We start from the raw sequence: 20064 nt of genomic DNA on the forward strand, positions 1-20064 counted from the left end.
GTCAAATGGTTGATTTATTTTATACATCGAAAATGTATGGATCTTAAGTCACAATTTCCCTGAGTGCAGATTTAAAAAACCAATCCGTGATTTGGATCGAACATCGCAAAACTGATCTGGATCTATGAATCGGTTGTCCGAATCTCCATTTTACTGAAGAAAAAAAAAGTAAACCGGTGAAAAGACGTGCAAAAATAGTGAATCGGCTAAAAACCATTTCGGATTGGTGAATCGGTGTTTTACTATAGCAAAACACCGTTTTACTATAGCAAATGCTCAGTTCTCATGTAGATCCTATTGATTTTCTATATATTGACAGAATCGGCATGGGTTGATTGATTCTCGAGTCGAACTGGGTGTTTCTGTGTTGACCAAGCAGTTTTTAGTCGCTAGTTCTCTTCTAGATCTCAAGCTTGACCTTAAAAGTTAGGCGTTTTTTTATCAATTTTGGCCAAATTGCGATTGGATGTAAAATCAGGCCACTGAGGTGTCCCATTGACAAAGGCTCAAAGTTAATATTCTATAATAAAATTTTGGGTAATTGTCACAAATATACTTATACTTTAGCTTAATTGAAAAAAAAAAAAAACCCAACTTTCAAAAACCTCGTCTGCACTCTTTTTTTTCATTTTTAGGTTTTTTTTTTACAAAAATAACATTCATGGTAGTCGTTTTACTGTAATTCATATTAAGTTTTACGGTAATTAAAATACTGTAATAACTTGAAGTAGTATTACGATAATTAAAATACCGTAACAACTTGGAGTAGTATTACAGTAATTAAAATACCGTAATAACTTGGAGTAGTACTACGGTACTTTAAATGCCGCAATAAATAACATTTTTTTTATTGTATTCTTTCTACTGTAATGTTTCCATTTTATACGGTACTTTAACTATTGTAATGTTTAACTCATTTTATACGGCACTTTTAATCTCATGTACCCCTCTTTCTCTCAACTTTCCCCATCTATCTCTCTCAATCCCCCCAATAAACCATCTCTATCCCTTTCAATTCTCCTGCCCATCGTTATTTCTATTTCATCTCCATCTGCCCCTAAACTTTCTCTCTTTCTCTCCGCGCCACTTTTATATCTCTCACACATGTAAAACCTTCTCTCAAGTCTCATCTCTCTCTTCTCATCCTCATTGGTCGAGAAGGACGCCATACATGGTGTCTAATTACAGTAGAAAGAATGCTTATCTATTACGGTACTTAAAGTGTCGTAATACTATTTCAAGTTATTACGGTATTTTAATTACCGTAATACTACTTCAATTTATTATATTATTTTAATTACTGTAAAATTTAATATGAATTACGGTAAAATGACTACCGTGAATGCCATTTTCATCCAAAAAAACCCTAAAATGAAGAAAAAGGGTGTAGACAAGGTTTTTGAAAGTTGGGGTTTTTTTTTTTTTTTTTCAATTAAGCTAAAATATAGGTATATTTAAGATAATTACCATAAATTTTTTGAACTTTGTAATATATGCCAAGTATTAGATTTCCCATAAGGGGCCGTTTGGATACCTAGAAATATATTGTTTGTGAAATATATTACTGGCGTAATACATTATCTACAAATGGATTATTACTATTTGGGTAGTATTTAGATGCAACCTGGGAAATACATTGTTACCGTTTGGTTATGTCTGAAAGAAATATGAGAAATGCATTAACAATATTTTACTTGGACTTGCCTATAAACTATCATTTCTTTCTTTTTTGTCACAAAATTTCACTAAAATGTGGAATTAAAGGCATCATCACACCATTCCAAAAAGATTTTTTAATAATAACATCATCATCATTCCAAAAAGATTTTTTAATAATAACTTGTACTATTCTAAAGTCATCATCACACCATTTCCTACTTATTTTGCATGTATTTTATATTTACATGGAATCACATGTCTTCTAACAGGATTAGACTTTGGTTTCAACATGATAAGTCATTGGAATATTATGATTGGAATAACATATTTTTATTGTGATATGCATTATTTTTATTTATTTTTTATATTGTCTTTCGAAAGTCTCTATATAATTTCAAATAAGCAATAAATTTATGATACTAAATTCAAAATATTTATGGTACAAGTTAAAAACTGGGAAAAAAATTTGATTAGTGAACTAGAAGGTTTGCTAACTGCAATAGAAAATTTTGAATCATTGGATGAGACTAAAGAGATAGGTCATATCACACCAAAATAACTTGTTAAAAAGAAAGAGAATACTTATGTAAACCAATTATTGGGGCTCATGAGAGAGAGAGCAAGTTTAGAGAGGGAGGAGCACCTTATCCAAACCAGTTATTGAGCACCTTATCTAAACCAGTTATTAGGGCTGAAGAGAGAGGAGTTGGTTTAGAGAGGGATGGATGACCTATGCAAACCAATTATTATAGCTAAAGAAGAGAGTGTAAGGCTTACCAATGAAAAGAGAAGTGTCGCTTTGATAATTTCATCAGCAGAGTTTGAGAGAAGGAAAAAAGCAGGTTGGCATTTTTTTAAGTAGAGGATAAGTAGGAGAGAGATGCACGAAAGATTTCCCAAAAATTACCTGTCATGACACGTAATCCATTTCGTGATTTTTTTGGGAAATCTCCAGTAATTTCTGATAATCTCTTTCCATTTCCTTACTATTAAAATTGGGAAAGGTTTCTATGCTTTCCATACACTCCCCTACTATCCAGTCGTCCAATTTTGATTAAGAGAGCCACTCACCGTTTGATCTTAGATCTGATGTCTCAAAGTATTTCATTTTTAGTTGTCTTATACAAATTGTATGAATATGAAATTTGGCACATGTCATCTTCTCATTGGGGCGCACCTATAAAAAATATTAAAAATAAATTTTTGATAAAATATAATGACCAAAATACCCCTTGAATCTTTCAGGGGTATTTTGGTCATTTTATTTATTAAAAATAATTTTTTTTATATTTTTTGCTGGTGCGAGTTTAATAGAGGAATAAACGTCCAAATTTTGGCTTCAAAATAGTTTTTTAAAAAAATTTAAAATAAAATAGTGTAAAAACGTAACATTGTGATTGGGGCAATCTTAACCCTCCATTCAAAATGGACGGTTGGATAAGGGGGAGGATAGAACTTCTATGTTGTAGGGGAAGCATAGAAAGCTTGCCCATTAAATTTTACCTAAACAGTAGAAATGTTATATTTTCTTGTATTCGTATTGTAATGTAATAGATTTCCATATACCAAAAAATGAAAAAAAAAGGTGTAGACGAGGTTTTTGAAAGTTAAGAGTTTTTTTTCCAATTAAATTAAAATATTAGTATATTTACGATAATTACCTTAAATTTTTTGAAGTTTGTAACATATCCCAAGGTATGAGATTTCTCATAAAAAGAAAAATGGTATTGTAGCATAAATGGCATATCAATAAAGTATGGGGATAAGCACCAATACCTATAAAAAGAGGCTAAACATGAATACAAGCCAAATAGCCATTGTTCCTAGTCTTATTTTCATTATGTATTTGTTTAACATCCCCTTACCCCTCTCTCTCTCTTGGACTCCATGGATGAGACCATACGCAATACAAACACAAAAACAAACATGCACAAAAACACCAAGATCCGATCATGTATCATTTTGAAAACATGAGTACAATTTCACTATGCAAATTTGAAACCTTCAATGTACGGTCAAATGGTTCTTGAATTGCCAATTAGGATTTTCCTTTCTCAAGGGCGTGGATTCAAATCCCACTATCAAAAGAGATAGTAAAATAACAATTTTTTAAGTAGCGTATTTTCTCGTATCAAAATTTATCCTACATTTAGCACGATTCTTTTTCTTTCCTCTACTATTAAAAAATCCAACAATACCATGGATGTTACTCTCTCATTGACCAAATAAAATGTTAAAACTACCATAGGGATCCTTGCACACACATTGAGCCAACTCCAAATCCACCGCTCTCTCTCTCTTTCTCTTCTACTTATCCAACATTTTGAAAACGAAAATTATTTTATGCAGAGGGTATCACATTTCTACATTTGCAGTCTCAAAGGTATGAAGCATCTATCTTAAAGACGGCTGCAAATAGGTAGTCCATCTAAAAATAATGCATCCATATTAAAGTTGGATGCAAATAGGCGGTCCATCTAAAAATAATTGAAACTAATAGTCCAAATGTTTTTTTAATAAAATTATTGTTTTTAGTTTTTAAAGTTTATTTATTTTTTTATATTCATGATCTCCATGTTGGAGATTATATATCTTTAAAATTAGGTAAAAAAAAACCATCTTAAAAATAGATTTTTAAGATGTGACTCATTCTACATGGACTCGTAGAAACCGTGTCCTTTTCAAAAACATGGTCATGGACTGAGGTTCAAATATATCAACAAGGCAAATCTCCCATTCTCGCCTACAATTTGTTCAATTTGCTGTGGAGGTTCTTGAGATATTCAGAATTAAAATTTGGGGCTCTTTAGGCAGAAAAAACCATAAATTAGGAGAAAAGGACTCTAGCATCCTCAACTAATTTCAAAAAAAAAGAAGAGAATTTCAATTTTCCCAGAATGATGAACTCAGTTTCAACACAATTAACACTCATGCAACTTCATCTCAAATACAGATACAAAGGGAAAAAATTTGCAATTTTCAGTTGCAATCAGCCATGCTATTTACACCAAAGGAAGAGAGAGAGAGCTATGTGATTGCTTCCATGGAAATTCACTAATAGTCTCCAATGCCGGCCTCCACTTCATTGATCTCTGCCTTGTCAACAGTTCAGGCTTATTATGATCACCCTCTCTCATTTCCACCCCTTTAACCTGGGGCGAAAACAAGCAAAATTCACCAAAAATTGGGAAAATTCTTCCAAAATTCTTACCCCCACTTGGCTTAGTCACCTCTAGAGCCATACCGGCAAGCTCCTCCATCTCTTCTTCGCAAAGTACAGAGTAAAGTTTCTCCATTGGAAATAAGAAATAAAGTTTGCATCCCTCTAACTGTTCATCGGCGGGAATGGCGGGAATCCTGCGACCCGATTGGAGATCACCGGAAAAGCAAACAAAGTTTTGGGGATTCTCTAGCATGAGCTCGGCCACCCTTATGGGCCGTGTATACTCCTCTACCCTTCCATCGACGCGCATGACTTTCACTTTCCCTGAAGAAGTGGTGCATATGATGGGAGTGCAAGATGTTATGTGATTGCCCATTTGTTAGAGTGGGGAAAAATGTTGGTCTTTCTCTCTGTAAAGGATTTGAGGGAGGATTCTGCTTTTGATGTATGGATTAAGAGAGAGATCTTATTTGAAAACACTTGCCTTGGGAAAAAAGCATTTTCCCGAAAAATGTCACGAGAACACACTGGGTTGTGGCAATTGGCCTCTAGCATGAAGTTAAGAAGGGGTCTGTATGGTGGGTGCCCTCTAGGGATTTGGTGAGGGGTCACTTTTATAAAGAGATTCTCATATGGAGAGCACATGGGAGGGAATGGACCAAGGTTTGTTACAAGATGATGGTTGGCTATCATACAACATGGAGAAGATCTTATTCTATGCTTTAAATTAATTTTTTTTTGGTATTATAATGAAAAACTTCATATAAGGTTGCAACCTTAAAATGTAGAATTAAAGGTGCACCTCAAAAATCCATCATAAAAGGTTGTTTGGATGATAGAAAACCCTGTAATTGATCATCTCGACATCAAGATGTATGAATATGAAAAGGAAAAAATATTTCGAGTCCGTGAAATAGTATATCTTGCAACACATTATTTGGACCATCCATTTTCAAGATTTTCATGTGCTTATAGATCTATTTGATTTGATCCATTTTTAGAATTTAAAATTCTATAATTAGATATAAAAATAGATTTTCAAGCCATCCTAAGAATTTTGTATATCAAAATTACATTTATGATAAAATTCAGAGGTGCGTCTTAATTGGATTGTTTTAAATAGCAACCTTATGCAAACCACACCCTAACATAAATAATGTGGGCCAACGCATGGATTTATTGAGGTTTTGGAATCATGTTAATAGCATTGGACGGCATAGATTCTTCTAAATAGATAACTGGCCCTCTTCCCACAATCGTCCACTCAAGAACACAAAATCTCAACCGTCCATGAAATGATAGTAAGCCCAAGCTGCATAAGACTGGAGGAATTAATGATGACTGTTTGGATTGTATATTTAGTGGCTCCAAGTTAGTTGGCATCTCAGTATGGGGTCCCTATCAAGCTGAAGTTGAGACAAATATTCATATACCCCTTCATTTGTCATAAGTCTTTTAACATTTAGGGGGGGTCTCACATCATTTGCTCTTGGAGAACGGCACCTAATTTGGTGATTAGAAAAGTAGTCCAGAGTTGGGTTTTAGTTGTGAGAATCATGCCATTTGAGGTCAGCTCTTTCACTTTGTAACCAAGGGTGGTTGTTGAATTGTCAATTAAGCATTCTAGTTTGATTACACAGGAATCCACTCCTCATTAAGGCGTTTGAAACTTTAGGAAAGCTTTTGATTACAAGCAATGTTGTTCCTAGGATCGACTTTGGGTCTGATCGATCGTTGGGCTCCATGAGTTAACAAACCCTTGGTTTTGAATCGAAACTTTATTATGCCGAATTTTGGTTACGTTAAAACTTGGTTATTGAAACAAGATACCCAAATTATGCAAGTCTCATGTTTGGATAATCTGTTTGTATAACCCGATATGCTATTGTAGGTCGTTTGGCATACGAAAAAAAGTCCGACAGGAAAATATTTATAGAAGAATATTTACATATATGCAAATAGTTTACAGAAAAATTACTTAAGCATTATTTTCCCATGTTTGGTTAATGCAATTGGAAACATGCATCAAACTTGAAATTTTGAGATAGTTTATCTCTCTAGAATTTAAAATCTGATATAGTTTCTCTCTCTACAAAAATTTGAAGTTTGAGATAGTTTCTCTCTAAAAATTTTGAGACAAATTTTCTCTCCAAATTTTTAGAGATAGTTTCTCTCTCTAAATATTTTCTCGTAGTTTCACTCTCTGAAATTTGATGTAGTTTAAACATTTTGAGACAGATTCTCTCTCTAAAAATTTGATATTTGAGATAGTTTATCTCAAACAATTCTGAGACAATTTTTCCCTCCAAAATTTTTGAGACAATTTCTCCCTCTAAAAATTTTAGGTAGTTTGTCGCTCTAAAATTTGGTATATCTTCTCTCTATCTAAAATTTTAAGATTCTTTCTCTTTCCAAAAATTGAAATTCGAGATAGCTTTTCTCTAAAAATTTTTAAGTAGTATCTCTCTCTAAAATTTGATATAGTTTCTCTCTCAAAAATTTTAAGATACTCTCTCTCTTTAAAATTTAAAATTTTAAAAAAATTCTCTTCCTAAAATTTTTGAGATAGTTTCTTTCTATAAAATTTTTAGGCAGTTTCACTTTCTAAAATTTCATATAGTTTCTCTATCTAAAATTTTAATATAGTGTGTCACTCTAAAACTTAAAATTTGAGATAGTTTTTTTTTAAAAAAATTTGCGATAGTTTCTCTCTCTAAAATTTTTTACAGTTTCTCTCTCGAAAATTTTAAGATACTTTCTCTAAAATTTGAAAATTGAGATTGTTTCTCTCTCTAAAATGTTTGATAGAGTTTCTCTCTCTAAACAAACTCAAGTAGGTTCTCTCTTTAAAATTTGATATAGTTTGTCTTGAAAAACTTAAGACACATTTTCTCTCCAAAGCTTGAAATTTAAAATATTTTGTCTTTACAAATTTTTAGGTAGTTTCTCTCTCTAAAATTTGATTAAGTTTATCTCTCTAAAATTGTAAGATATTTTCTTGCTCCGAAACATAAAATTTGATATAATTTCTCTCTCTAAATTTTTTGAAATAATTTATCTCTCTAAAAAATTTCAGATAGTTTCTCTCTATAAAATTTGATAGTTTCTCTATCTAAAATTTTAAGATACGTTCTATCTCTAAAACTTAAAATTTAAGGTAGTTTCTCTCTCTAATATTTTTGAGATGGCTTTCCTTTTTAAAAATTTTCTAGTAGTTTCTCTCTCTAAAATTTGATATAGTTTCCCTCTAAAATTTTTAAGATACTTTCTCTCTCTAAAACTTAAATTTGAAATAGTTTGTCTATCTAATTTATAGGGATATTTTGATATAATTAATTGTATGTGATAAAGTGAACGGTTCCGGTGTATGAAAATAGTATTATCATCAGTTGTATTATATTATATTCTTCCTCTCATGCTTACACAAAGTCATGTTTTGGATAAATCAACTTTTTCTTTGGCTTTGTGTACCATGTTTTGGTACTCTTTTTTTCTTATGGATAATGTGATTATGGGTCCAAATAAGTTGTTTTAACATGTTTTTTTACAAAATACCCTATGCATAGAAAACATGTTTTTGGATACCCTAGGATCCAAACGACCCTTAAATGCTTCTTGTTTTGTTTTCCGCTTTGCATATTGGGGGAATGGAGGAGGGGAAGAGAGAGAAAAAGACAACACAGGAAAAGGGGAAGAGATGATAATAACCTTCCTATTAGAGTGAAAAGGGATCCATGATGGCTTGAAAAATAAGAAAAGATCATTACTTCATCGGAGATCATACCCTTGAAGTAGTGGTTTTAGATTTTAAAGATTTCAATATTTAAGGGTGGGATGTGACTTAATCTTCGCCGTCTAATTAATAACACATTAGAAGTCTAAGAAAATGTGGTTAGATCAATAAAAAGAAGAGAAGTTTACATAATCCCCTCAACCAACATGTAATCCACAAATAAACCCCCACTAAAAAGCTCCTTTAGCTAAAAGCCAAGGATTGTTTTATTGGGCTAACTATTTAAGTCCTCTCACAAAATACGTATGCACACAAAGGAAAGAGAAGAAAATCCATTAAAAACAATGACGTACAATATTCTTCCAAGATATAAGTTCTCTCTCTTGGCCCACAAGTCTCTCTGAGGTACAATGATCTTCCAAGAAGCAAGAGCTCTCTCGGCCTCTGACTTATTCTTGAGGTTTTTCTCTCTCTAGGTTTTCCTTCTCCACGATGCTTCTTCTCTGTCTAGGGTTATCCCTCTCAAGGTCTTCTCTCTCTAAAAGGATCTTGATCTACCTATATAGGATCTCTCTCTCTCTCTCTATTCTACACCAAGAATAGAGTTAAGAGGCACACACCATCTCATGGGGAAAAGATTATTCTTTTTTTAGTTTTTATATATCCTCCAAAGACTTGCCTTGCAAGTCCTTAGCAATTTTCCATAATAAACCCCTATCAATTGGGGAATACCATGGAGGTCCCTCCCACATGGGAGGGGAGAGAGAACAATCCATCATATAGGGGATGTTCTCCTTCACAAATTAACTTGGTGCTCAGATGGCACCCATGCTAGCCATACTTTTGCACTGTTCCTATTTTTCTCTAGGTAAGATTATGATCATCACATCTGATATATTCTTGTCAGTATGGATCTTCTCTAGCTACATTAACTTCTTCTCTAGGACATCCTAAATCTAATGGTAATGCATATCAATATGCTTCATCCTTGAAAGGAAGTTGTCAGACTCGCTCAAGTGGATAGCACTTTGACTGTCACAATGGACGATATACATGATTTGTTTTAAGCCCAGGTTTTAGAGGAATCTTATCCTCAACATATCCTTGCAGCCTTCTTTGACTGCAATGTACTCTGCTTCTATGGTCGACAAGGCCACACACTTCTGCAACTTAAGATACCATGAAAGAGCTGGCTTACAAAAGGAACAAATATCCCAAGATTGACTTCTTGGAGTCTATATCTCTAGCCATGTATGTGTTTGTGTACCCTTGGAGATTAGTTTTACCTTCCCTAAAGAGTTCTTCCCAGTGTTAATTGCCAGGATTGTCGATGAATATGCTCATTACTCCAATTGCATGTTCGATATCTGGCCTTATGCACACCATGACTTACATCAAACTTCCTACGGCCGACATACATGGCACTTTCTGTATTTCTTCATTCTCATTCTCATTTGAAGGGCTTTTCTTAGTACTTAACTTGAAGTGACTTCTAAGGATCAAATAGGTTTCACCTTGTTCATATTGAACTTTTTGAGCAATTTCTTAATGTATCTTTTTTGTGACAACCATGGCTTCCTAGCCTGCCTGTCACGAGAGATCTTCATGCCCAGGATCTGTTGGGTAAATCCCAAGTCTTTCATGCCAAGGCGTTACTAACTTTTCTTTCAACATGTCAATCTTGTTGATGTCCTGAACGACAATCAACATGACATTAACAAACAAGAAAAGGATAATAAAGTTACTATCAGAGAACTTCTTGATGAAGACACAATAGTATGAGGCTGTTCCCTTGTAGTCATTATTCTCTATGAAGGAATCAAACTTCTTGTACCATTGCCTTGGAGCCGGTTGCAATCTGTATAGCCTCTTCATCAGCTTGCAAACCATATACTTTTTTCCTTTTACCTTGATGATTGCTCCATATATCTCTCTTTTGCCTGATACCTTTCACAACGAACCTGGCCCTTGTACCTTAGTTGTGAACTTTTTTCTTTAATGTTTATTTTGAGTTACTAACTTGCTCTTTGGTGCCCTTTTGCCTTTAAGCAGCTTTATCAAGTCATAAGTGTAGTTCTTACACAAGTCTTCTATCTCCATTTGTATAAGTTTAACCCACACCTCTTTGTGTTTGTCCGCTTGAGCTTCCTGGTAGCTTTCTAATTCATCCTTTTCAGTATCTAGGATATACTGTTGTTTATCGCACAAAATCGAGAGAATTTCAAGCCTGAAATCCCTTGATCAGTCACTATAAATTTAGTTAATTAAGATTCGATAGAGATTGCGTGTGACACAATTGAATTACAATTTAAAGGATATGTAATTTGTGTAGGCCAATTTTCCTTTAAATCATAGACAGTGTTGACTTGTTCTTTCTACCAAAAAAAAAGAAATTGCTTGCAAATCGAATCTAATTAAAATAATTAAAAGTTTATTAAAATTGACAGAAAACTTAAAACCTACCCGAGCCAGTTGGTCCAATATAGCCGAATTTGGAGATGTCACCCATATAAGGACTGTGACTGATTTAAGCCTTTTGCTTTCACTTTTCGCTTCCCCTCCAGAATTTTGTTGGAAATCTTGACTATGGTTGAAAGAATCCTAGATCTAGGGTCATGGCTGTTAGTAGTTAGGGTTTGAAGGTGGAGGCTCTTAGGTTATGGTTAAGAAGACCTAGGTGAAAAGTAGGGGTTAAATCTTTAAAAGGATTAGGTTTCTAAATTCTAGAATTTCTATCTAAGATTGGGTGTTAGAGTGAATGCCCCAAATTGGACCCTTAATATAGGCTTTAAAATTTGGTTCCAAGTCTATTTGGCAATCATCCTACTAGAACCTTTTAGAAAATTCGATTTGAATGGGTCAAAGGTAGTGGACAACTCATACCATGTCATTTGGGACAAGTCTGCCCAAATTCTGCACATGCAGCCTCCAAGGTTTTTTTGGTTTGGGTCAACCAACTATTTAGAATTTAGGATTAGAGCCGCGATACCATGCGTTTGGGGATTTCTGATTTAGTTGTACACCGTGGCATCCAGGACTATGAGAGAAAATTTTCAGAGTTTTAGGATTTAGACACCGTGGACTACAGTGTTTCTGGTCAGACGATGCAAACCATGGTGCCTGGAACTTGAGTGGCGTAGATTTCTGGGATTTCATTGTCTTTCTTGATTTTGACTTAAATCTCATTGTTTCTTGATCGGATTTATCTTGAAATCCCTTATCTTGAGTCGGTTGTCTATTTCCAAGGGTTTTAAGAAAGCTTTCTAAATTTTTAGGATGATTTCTTATATTTCTAGGATTCCCAAAGGATTCTCTAGGGTGTTCTAGAAAGTTATGACTATGATTCAAGGGACTATGGACTATAATAAGGGTGTACTAGGACAACATGGTCCATAGGGTTTTAATACTCATTTCTAAAGCATTTTTGGGATTTAAAAATTAGAAAAAATGAGAAAAAGTAAGGAACAATAGCCAACTTCAAAATGATGTGTCTATAGTTGTCCCTCTTTGGCACACCCTTCTTTTCAAGGAACAGGTGGGCAACAAAGTAGACACCTGCAGACAATTTTATTTCTACATTTTGCCTAATGTCAAATGGTTAGAGGGCATACCAGTCATTTTCTTGGGATGTTGCATTCATTCCACTCATCCACCTAATACATGTTTGCTCCTAGGCTTTTTGGTCTGAGTTTTTTTTTGGATATTTTACTCACGCTAGTACAGATTCTGATTGGATTTTCTAACCACGTCACCTAGCCTTAGGTTTTTATTTTCAACTCAAACCTCTCGAATCTGGCTATATTTACTTAGTTCCCCTCAAGGTTTTCCTAAGGCTTAGGAACATTTTTCATACTGGAAATGATTTAACCTAACTTTCCAGCTTCATTTCTTAGAAATTTTTTCAGTCTAATTCACAGAGATTTAGCAGAGGTAGCAATGCAGTAATATAATTTATGCGCTTTCTAACTACTGTTTCTTAGAAAACATTTTAGAAATTTTAAGAACATGGAGAAATTTGAAACAGAACCACGAATTCGACATACAATTTTAAAAAGAAAAAATGAAAGACTCATAGGGGAAATTTTAAGAGAAAGATATTTCAAAAAATAAATTTTGGTTAATAGTTTCCACTCATGCAACCATGGAGCTCTCTATGCAATTTAACAACATGCAACAATAGACATAATCAACTCAATAGTTTAACATCATGTGGTGGCAGACATGATCCACCGACAGTTTAACGTCGTGTGGTGGCGGAAATAATCATTATTATATAATAATGATCTTATAAAACCTTGTCACACTTAATAGCTTGGGACCCTCAGTCTATACCGTTGGATCAAAATAGAACCCCAATGTGGGATTGAGGTTTCGCTAGCTAACCTATTAAGCAAGTCAAAGGGGAACCCCCTGCCTCTCTCTTCTTAAGACCCCTCCCTCTCTTCTCTCTCTCAAAAAACTTTTTGAGTATTGTATTTTTTTTTTCTCTTACTAAAACCAGGTATGACGTGAAATCCCTCCAATCTCTCACTCTTGTTTAGATCAAAGAAATACAAATATGATTAATCCTCTATGTCAAATATTCTCTTTCTCCTTTTCAAAAAATGAGACAAATACACAAATTTACCAATAACTCTGAATCTTCTCAATCACATACCTTCCCTTTAATTTCTTTTACATTAAATCGTTACTCTTGGCATTTACATGTCCTACTCTATCTATTTTCTCTTTCTACCTTTCCTCTTTCTAAGATCTTCTTTTCCTCTCACTTTATTGGGAAGCAAATGAACATGACATCAAAAGAGCATGTAGATACGTGTAACTAGCATGATGCCAAATCAAAAGGTATGTCATTCTAAAAGTATTTCTACATATAACAAGAAAAGATCTCTCTCTCTCTCCATATATCAAGAATGAAAAGTTCTCTCTCACACATAATATGATCTTCCTGAAATGTAGCAAGATCGTATATAAATGCTAATTCATTACACCAATGAAATAACATGCCAAAACATAGTTAACACTACTCAGGAAAGCATCCAAATTTCTCAAAAATAAACAAACAACGGTAGCCCAATGTAAAAACTTCCTACATACAAAAATAGAATTCTTTAGAAGGGGATAAAATGTATTAAAAATAAATGACCTTTAAGGACCCTCTAAGGCCATCCTTCGACCTTGCAAATTCATCAGATCATTCAATTTCTTTTTCAACACATCCATTGACCTCTGTTGTGCGGTTAAGATCCCAAAAAGGACGTCTGATGAATCCTTGAACTTCTCATAAATGCAAGCGACCTTCTTAATTAGAGAGAGAGAGAGAGAGAGAGAGAGAGAGAAGATAAGAGAGGGGGAGGGTTTTAAGAAGAGATAGGCAATAGGTCCACCTTTGACTTGCTTCATAAGTTAGCCGGTGAAACCTCCATCCCACATCGGGATTCAATTTTGATCCAACGGTCTAAATTAGAGGTGCCATGCTATTAATTGTGTGTAGGGCGTCACAAGATCGTTATATATATATATATATATATATATATATATATATATATATATATATATATATATATATATATATATATATATATATATAAAAGTAATGATCCTATGAGACCCTCCTACACCCATGTGTATAGAACCCCAAAGGATCACCATTAAATTTGACACATATCTCTAAAAAAGTTATCACATGGGTGTGAGACTTGACTTTTCTAGACATCTGTGCCAAATTTAATGGTGATCCTTTGGGGTCCTACACACATAGATGTGAGATGGTCTCATAGGATCATTACTATATATATATATATATCGGAAAAGTATTCCCAACGCCTATAGGCAAAAATAAATAGTGATTTCGCCTACCCTCATCACCGTTCGAAATTCATTGCACGATCACAATTGTCCTGTAGTGCTTCATTTTTCATTTTTTTTCTACAAATTAGAATGATCATAAGTTTAGAATGTATGTATATCTCAGTGAGACGCATATAATAAAAATATAAAAAATAATAATTCATGAAAAAAAATTGACCAAAATACCCCCAAAATTTTTGGGGGTATTTTTATCATTTTGTTTATGTAAAATATTGTTTTGATAGTTTCCGTAGATTGGCCTATTTTTGGTGAACACGCACTCCAAATTTCGGATCATTCCAATTTGTAAAAAAAAATGAAAAATAAACTACTATCGGACAATCGTGACCGTGTGATGAACTTTAGACGGTGATGAGGGTAGGCGAAATCACTGTTCATTTTGGCCTATAGGCGTTTTGTAGTATCTTCCATATATATATATATATATATATATATATATATATATATATATATGAGAAAAGATCCTGTTGGCCTAAGGGTGTACTACTACAGTAAAAGCCAATGGCCCAGATTGAATCTGGGTTGATCTGACGATCCCGATTGTCTGTAGTGTTTAAATTTTAATTTGTTTTTTACAAATTGGATTAATCTAAAATTTGAAGCGTGTGTACATAAAAAATAGATGAATCTTTGAATAATATAAAAAAAATATTTTTCATGAAAATAATGGACCAAAATACCCTGTAAAGTTTTGGGAGTATTTTGGTCTTTTTTTTTTTATGGATTATTTTTTTATATTTTTATTAGGTACGCATTGATGAGAAAAATATACACAAAAATTTCAGGTGATTTAGATTTATAAAAAAAAAATTTAAAATTCAAGCCGGGAAAGAGGTCGTGACCGTTAGATGGGCCCAGATTCAATCTGTACCATTGGCGTTTACTGTAGCGATTAGCTTGTGGGCGTATATAATCCACTCCCCATTGGCTCACAGAAACCCTTTCCATATATATATATATATATATATATATATATATATAGAGAGAGAGAGAGAAAAAAACTGGAATTAGCCCACTAGCTTATATAAACATATGCACCTAACGGCCCAGATTCAATATGGGCCTATTTGACGATCACAGATGTCCTGTAATGTTTGAATTTTCATTTTTTTTTTCTACAAATCTAAATCACTTGAAATTTTAAAAGTGTGTTCATAAAAAATAGTTTAAAATTCGAAAAATATCAAAAAATTATTTTACATGAAATAAATTGGCCAAAATACCCATGAAATATTTTGGGGGTATTTTGATCATTTTACTTTTTACGAATAATTTTTTTCATATTTTTATTAGGTGCGTCTTGATGAGAAGGACACAGGCCTAAAATTTCAAATGATCTGTATTTATATAAAAAAAAAATTAAAATTCAAATACGAAATGAGGTCGTGATTGCCAGATCGACCCAGATTCAATTTAGACCGTTGGACTCGTATGTTCATATTATTAGCTAATGGGATATATATATATATATATATATATATATATATATATATATATATATAAGAAAATGATCCTGTGAGCAAGTGGGCTCACAAGTAGAAATGAGCTCAACGGCCCAGATTGAATCTAGGCCGATCTGACGATTGCGGATGCCCGATAGTGTTTGAGGTTTAATTGTTTCTGATAAAAATCCAAATCACTTGAAATTTTAGGAGTGTGTTCATAAAAAATAGGTGAATCTTTGAAAAATATAAAAAAAATAGTTTATATGAAAATTTTGATCAAAATACCTCGTAAAGTTTTTGGGGTATTTTGGTAATTTATTTTTTAAAATTATTTTTTTTATATTTTTATTAGGTGTGACTTGATCATAATAAATCACACCTAAAATTTTAAATGATTTGGATTTGTAAAAAAAAAATTTAAAATTCAAATACTATCAGACATCTGTGATTGTCAGACCGGTCCAAATTCAATCTAGGCCATTGGGCTCATTTTTTCTTGTGAGCCCACTAGCTCACATGATCGTTTTCCATATATATATATGTGTGTGTGTGTGTGTGTGGGTGTGTGTGTGTGTGTGTGTGTGTGTGTGTAGGATTTTCTAGAATTAACAACTTCCCAAATAACATAGGTTAAACTTAGAATCCCTTGTGAAACACCTTTTTACCTTTACTGCACTATATTATTTGAAGACCAAAGCCTATTATACAAGGGAATTTTGGAATATTAGTTCAAAACTTGAAAAACTAATATTTAATGAGGGAAAATTTTGAATTTTGAATTTTGAATTTTGAATTTCAAACTTCATCTCTTTCTCTTCTCTCACACGCCTTTCTATTCTGTCTCTCTCTTTGCCGTCCCCCATCCTCTCTCTCTTGAACTCTCTACTTGCCCTCCCCCATCTTCTCTCACTCTTAATCAGAGAAGATGCCCCTGCAATTATGGAAGTGCTCCTCTTTGATGTTAATTTCATTGTTGGTTGCCTATGCTCCCTCTCTCTCTCTCTATCTTTCTGCAAATATGGAAGTGCTACTCTTCTATTTTGATGGCAATTTCATTGCTGCTTGCCTATGCTGCCACTCTCTCTCTCTCACTCATGACTCTCTCTTAGACTATGCATTTTATTGATATTATCATATCAAATTCCTTGTAATTTATTGTTCTAAGAATTTGAATTGTTTTCTCACTTGGGGATTCTGCCGCTAAATCAAAACTTCATTTGGAATTTGATTGTGGGATGGATAAAATGGACTTTAGTTATTGAAAGAATTAGCAGGTTCACAGGTCAGTTCCATTTCCACTAAAATTATTAAAACCCACTTTTGAATGATAAATTCACAGTTAGCTTTTTTGTTCTTCTGAAGTGTAGCTAATGCCTTGCAGTTTGGACACTGGTGTTAAAAGATAAACGAAAGAAAAGAGGGTCTTAACCAGTTCCATGACTCTCTCTGTTGTGAAATTACTATCTATTTTAATAAAAACTATATTCTTATTCTTCCTTTTCTCTAGTTGCTTTTGTAGTCTTTATTATTCAATGCTATCTTGGTGTTCAACATTGAGATTTTGCAAAATACTCAATTGTTTTGAAATTTAAGAGAGAGAGAGCACAAAGCGAACTTCATCAAGTAAATTACAAATCAATCAATCATCTCTCTTTACATAAAAATGCCAAGGTTAGCTCAACTCAGGGAAAAAAAGAAAAACCTTACAACAAAATCAACAACTCAGAAAATCCTACTACAACACTACTCTCAGTACACGTCACATACAAGAAAAGCCTCAATTATAAGTCCTAACTTATAGATCCGAGATCTTCGAGGACTGTTCTAATATCCGGCCTTGCTTTAACAAGATGAAGACTCTTCAAAGAAACTGCAAGCAAATCATCCATCTCAATGAGACACTGAACCCACAACATGTACATCATAGCAATCTGCCCTCTGCCATCACTTTTACGTAATTGAACCCAATATGCAAGATCAATAGCTTCTTAATGGCCTGATATTATATCACTAGCACTTTTACCAGTAAGAAGTTCCATAATTATAACCCCAGGTGTGTGGACATCAGCTTTGAAAAATAGGGTTGGTTTATTTGCATTGGCTAATTTATGTCGTTGTAACCTAAGGCCAATTGGGGTCATTAGCCTATGGAGATTATAGTAAGTGAGGGGAGCTGTGAAATCGAGGGGTGTGGTTAAGAGAATGTTTGTGGGCTTGAGGTTGCCATGAGGTAGGCCTTTTCTCGTGATGGAAATAACAAAGCGCTTAGGCGATGTCGACGCCAATTTTAAGTCTCTGGCGAAAGGACAGAGGCAGGGCTTGAGGCTCTCCAATGATGGAAATGTCAAGGGTCATGAGAGAGAGAGAGAGAGGGATCATATGCAACCAGTAATGAAATCTCCTTAAAAAACTTACTTCCATATTTGCATGGGAATTGTTTTCCCATCAAGAGAGAGAGAGAGGATGGGAGAGGACAAGGACAGATATCAAGAGAGAGAGAGAGGATGGGGGATGGCAAGGAGAGAGAGAATAGAAGCCGTGTGAGAGAAAGAGGTAGGGATAAAGTTTAAAATTCAAATTTCAAAATTTTCACTCATTAATATATTGGTTTTTTCAAGTTTTAAACTAAAAGTCCAAAATACCCTTTATAATAGGCATTGTTTTTCAAATAATATAGGGTAGTAAAAGTAAAAAAGTGCTTCGTATATATGGAATTTTCTAGAGTTAACAATGCTTCAAAATACAAAGGTTAATGACAGAAGGGGTTGTGATGGGTGTATTTATTAAAAAGATCATTACTTTTTGTTTAAAAAATTATTTTAATAGTAACCATAAAATAATGGAAAATTTGAAATTTTTACAAAAGTACAATGATATTTTGGAAGTTAGTGCCCTAAAATATTATTTATAGAGTGCCCTTGTCTTTTAATAAAAATTTCAACTATACCTCTTATAGAGATGACAAAGTACCATTGTCTTGTAGTAATATTTATAAAAATACCCTTAGTACCTATTGTCTTGTAGTAATATTTACAAAAATACACTTACTTAATGAGCAATATATTATAAAAATAATTTTTTTTAAAATATAGACCATAAAGCTAGTAAATCCATCCTTCACAACTCATTATATCATTAACCTTTGTAAATTGAAGGGTTGTAAACTTTAGATTATCCATATATATATATATATATATATATATATATATATATATATATATATATATATATATATATATATATATATATATATATATATATATATATATATATATATATATAATGCACAGACCAAGTATATAGGTTATAATAGCGCACATACCAAGTATACAAAAGAGCATAAAATTAACATAAACAAACATAAACATATTTATAACAATTTCATAACATAAAACAGACTTACGTGAGTATAGCTTGAACAGACAAATGGAAGCTTGACGCACCACCAAAGCTCACACTCAGAGCACACTTACATCACACTCACTCACACTTTACAGAACACTCAGAGCACACTTACAAATCTCTTAGACTCTAGAAGTACTCCAAACAATTGATGCCCTTCTTTCTACCAAAGGCCTCCTTATATATGTTTTACATCTAGACTTCAACGCCTCTTAAGTCCGTGTTGGTGGACTTCAAAATGATTTAAGTCCACACAGTTGTCGGTGAACTTCAAAGTAGTTTAAGTCCGCAAAGTTGTATTGCGTGGAAAGTTAAGGTTTCCTATGACACGTGTCCTGAATATTGTGGAGTTGGTCCTCCCTTTTTCTTTATTAGCAGGATGCTGATGGAAGAATCCCATAGCGATCAGCACCATTCAGATCGGTCATATTTTCTTTTTTGTCTTCTTCTTTTACTGAAGTGGAAGACATGTTATCTGTTTCTTCGTCTTCCAATGCGCCGATGAGCTGTTTTTTAATATCTGCCTTGGATAATTTAGGATTTTGCTTTTGTAGTGTTTTAACATAATCCATTATCTCATCAAGAAATTCCGTTTTAGGAATACGATCATATTGTTGGATACTTAAGCACTAAATTTTCTAGAATAAGTGGGGTTGTGTCATATATGTCCCACCATTTGATATAGATTTGCCTTTGTAATTCAAGGATATAATCCAACGTTTCTATATCTTCACATATTATATGAGCCCACCTCATTATTCATGGGAATTCATATAACCAAATGAAATAAA

At 33.4% G+C, this 20064-nt stretch overlaps 1 protein-coding gene across 1 annotated transcript; it reads right to left on the reverse strand.

Moving 5' to 3' along the window:
* Window positions 1-4546: 4546 nt before the first annotated feature.
* LOC18428130 (uncharacterized) lies at window positions 4547-5413 on the reverse strand. The gene has a single exon (XM_006837169.3). The coding sequence runs from the start codon at window positions 5196-5198 to the stop codon at window positions 4662-4664; it is 537 nt and encodes a 178-aa protein (XP_006837232.1). The 5' UTR covers window positions 5199-5413; the 3' UTR covers window positions 4547-4661.
* Window positions 5414-20064: the final 14651 nt, after the last annotated feature.

Source organism: Amborella trichopoda, chromosome 13, assembly GCF_054954075.1.
Source record: "Amborella trichopoda isolate Santa Cruz 75 chromosome 13, AtrichopodaSantaCruz75HAP2 v2.0, whole genome shotgun sequence".
NCBI classification, from domain to species: Eukaryota; Viridiplantae; Streptophyta; class Magnoliopsida; order Amborellales; family Amborellaceae; genus Amborella; species Amborella trichopoda.

Excerpts from the sequence above, each read along its gene's own strand:
- LOC18428130 (XM_006837169.3), bottom strand. The coding sequence starts at position 5,198 with ATGGGCAATCACATAACATCTTGCACTCCCATCATATGCACCACTTCT.